This window comes from Penaeus monodon, chromosome 27 (assembly GCF_015228065.2).
Source record: "Penaeus monodon isolate SGIC_2016 chromosome 27, NSTDA_Pmon_1, whole genome shotgun sequence".
Lineage (NCBI taxonomy): Eukaryota > Metazoa > Arthropoda > Malacostraca > Decapoda > Penaeidae > Penaeus > Penaeus monodon.
The window spans coordinates 13,611,656-13,613,416 of record NC_051412.1 but is presented as its reverse complement, the minus strand read 5'-3'; the positions used below and the strand labels follow the sequence as shown (position 1 = coordinate 13,613,416).

The window sequence follows — 1,761 nt, the reverse complement described above, 5'->3', positions numbered from 1 at the left end:
TACCCTTGTTAAACCCTATCTTCCTGATCTGCTATACGACTTCTAGCCCCCCTATGTGCCCTTTTCACTAATATACCTTTCTATAGTTGCTATATGATATTTAGTACATATATTTCTTGTAACCGTCAACCATTATACGAATATTATTGATAAAAATCTTGGGGGTTACAGTCCCGGAAACTCTTATTAAATCATCACTTGAGCATCTCCACAAATACTCGAGCAATGAACATGTTATGTAGGGCAAGAATTCGTTAAACACGAATAGCTTATATTGACCATTCAACAAACGCTAATACAAAAACAATAAACGTAAATAATTAAGGAATCGACAGTAGTAATGTTTAATGATTTCCCACATTATAAATAAATATTTTGATCTGTATACAAGTCGTTTCAAAATCTGTATAATTGATATACCTCAAACTAGTAATCTCGATTCTTTATGTAGATAACTACAAACATGTGTATGGCTGCATGATCAGCCAGATTTCCTGTACTTAAATCTATGCCTATGGATATATAATCGCCCTTTTTGGTTAATATTGGACTTGCATACATTAGCACTGAAATCGATGTTATAATGTTTGCCTCTATTATTCTACGTTGCCCACACACAGGGTTCAGCTCAACATAAGCAACAAGATGAGGTTGCATGCAGCACCAATTTTCCTCTTCTTGCTGGCTAACGTGCTCGCGGCACCCAGTCGTCCCAGGTAAGGAGCTTAGCAGAAGTTAAATTGTACGCGCCCATATTTTCCAATTTTATCGAGCAAGGTAGGGACGGAGGGACAGAGGATGACCAGCCTCACTGACAGTCAAATGCTTTCAAATTTGAATATATATCATTTTAGTTTTTAAAATGTGACGTTCATATCTTAGGTGTATATTTGATATTGGTGCGATATTTGCTGTCTGATGCGTCTTCAAATGTATTGCTTTCCTGGACAGAGTGATCCCAAATGCAGAGGCGGAACTGCATCTCCCGGCGACGCGAGAGGACTCCGGCGGAGGCGGCATCTTGCAGTCCATTTTGCAGACCTTGAATCCTTTCTCCAGTAGGAAGAGCAGGGATCTAGGTATGCACTAGGGCTACTCGGGATGGAAATTTGAACTTGTATAATTTACTTCCCTCTCTCTATTCAAGACATTTATTTACGTTTAAAATATGAAGTTTACAATTTAACAGCAAACATATTAGTAAATGATATAGATTTCGCAAGTGTCGAATCCAGTTTCAGAAATGTCAATACAACCTCCTTATATATAATTAACCCATCTTGTAATATGCCAGAATACTCAATACACATTTTCTCCTCCTCAGATGATTACTTAACCTCGTTCAAGAAGAGGCTCGTGCGAGAAGCCAGTGATCTTACGAACCTTTACGTCAGGGCGGCTGCCGACGTCTACCCCGGTAAGTCCTTTTTAAATGCAGCCTCGACGTTAAAAAAATGGAATAAGTAAAAAACTCGTTAAAATCTAAGAAAGAGTCGAGTAGAAATCAAAGGAACTGATTAGAATAAACCGGCTTGGACCTCAACCAGAGCGGGGAGGCAGAGAACGCAGACAGCCACAACACGACCCTGAACAAGACTTCCGACTCAACCACAGGCCGAAGAGAGAGCACCCCTTGGAGTGGCCGCTCTTCGAGGATGCCGAGGGTGAGTGTCTCATCTATTGCTCTGTTGATTTTGTATTTCGTTTAAGAGGAGACCAGGTACCATGTTGCAAGTGCTTTGCTTGTCTTGCAAATGATTT

General features: G+C 40.1%; 1 protein-coding gene across 1 annotated transcript in view; it reads left to right on the top strand.

Moving 5' to 3' along the window:
* The window catches only part of LOC119590422, a 6,448-nt gene that overhangs the window by 2,355 nt on the left and 2,332 nt on the right, over positions 1–1,761 (top strand). Inside the window, exons 2-5 of the mRNA XM_037939089.1 lie at positions 621–716; positions 952–1,079; positions 1,325–1,417; positions 1,548–1,720. Coding sequence (XP_037795017.1) covers positions 646–716; positions 952–1,079; positions 1,325–1,417; positions 1,548–1,720 — 465 coding nt within the window. The 5' untranslated portion in view covers positions 621–645. The remainder of the gene's footprint in view (positions 1–620; positions 717–951; positions 1,080–1,324; positions 1,418–1,547; positions 1,721–1,761) is intronic.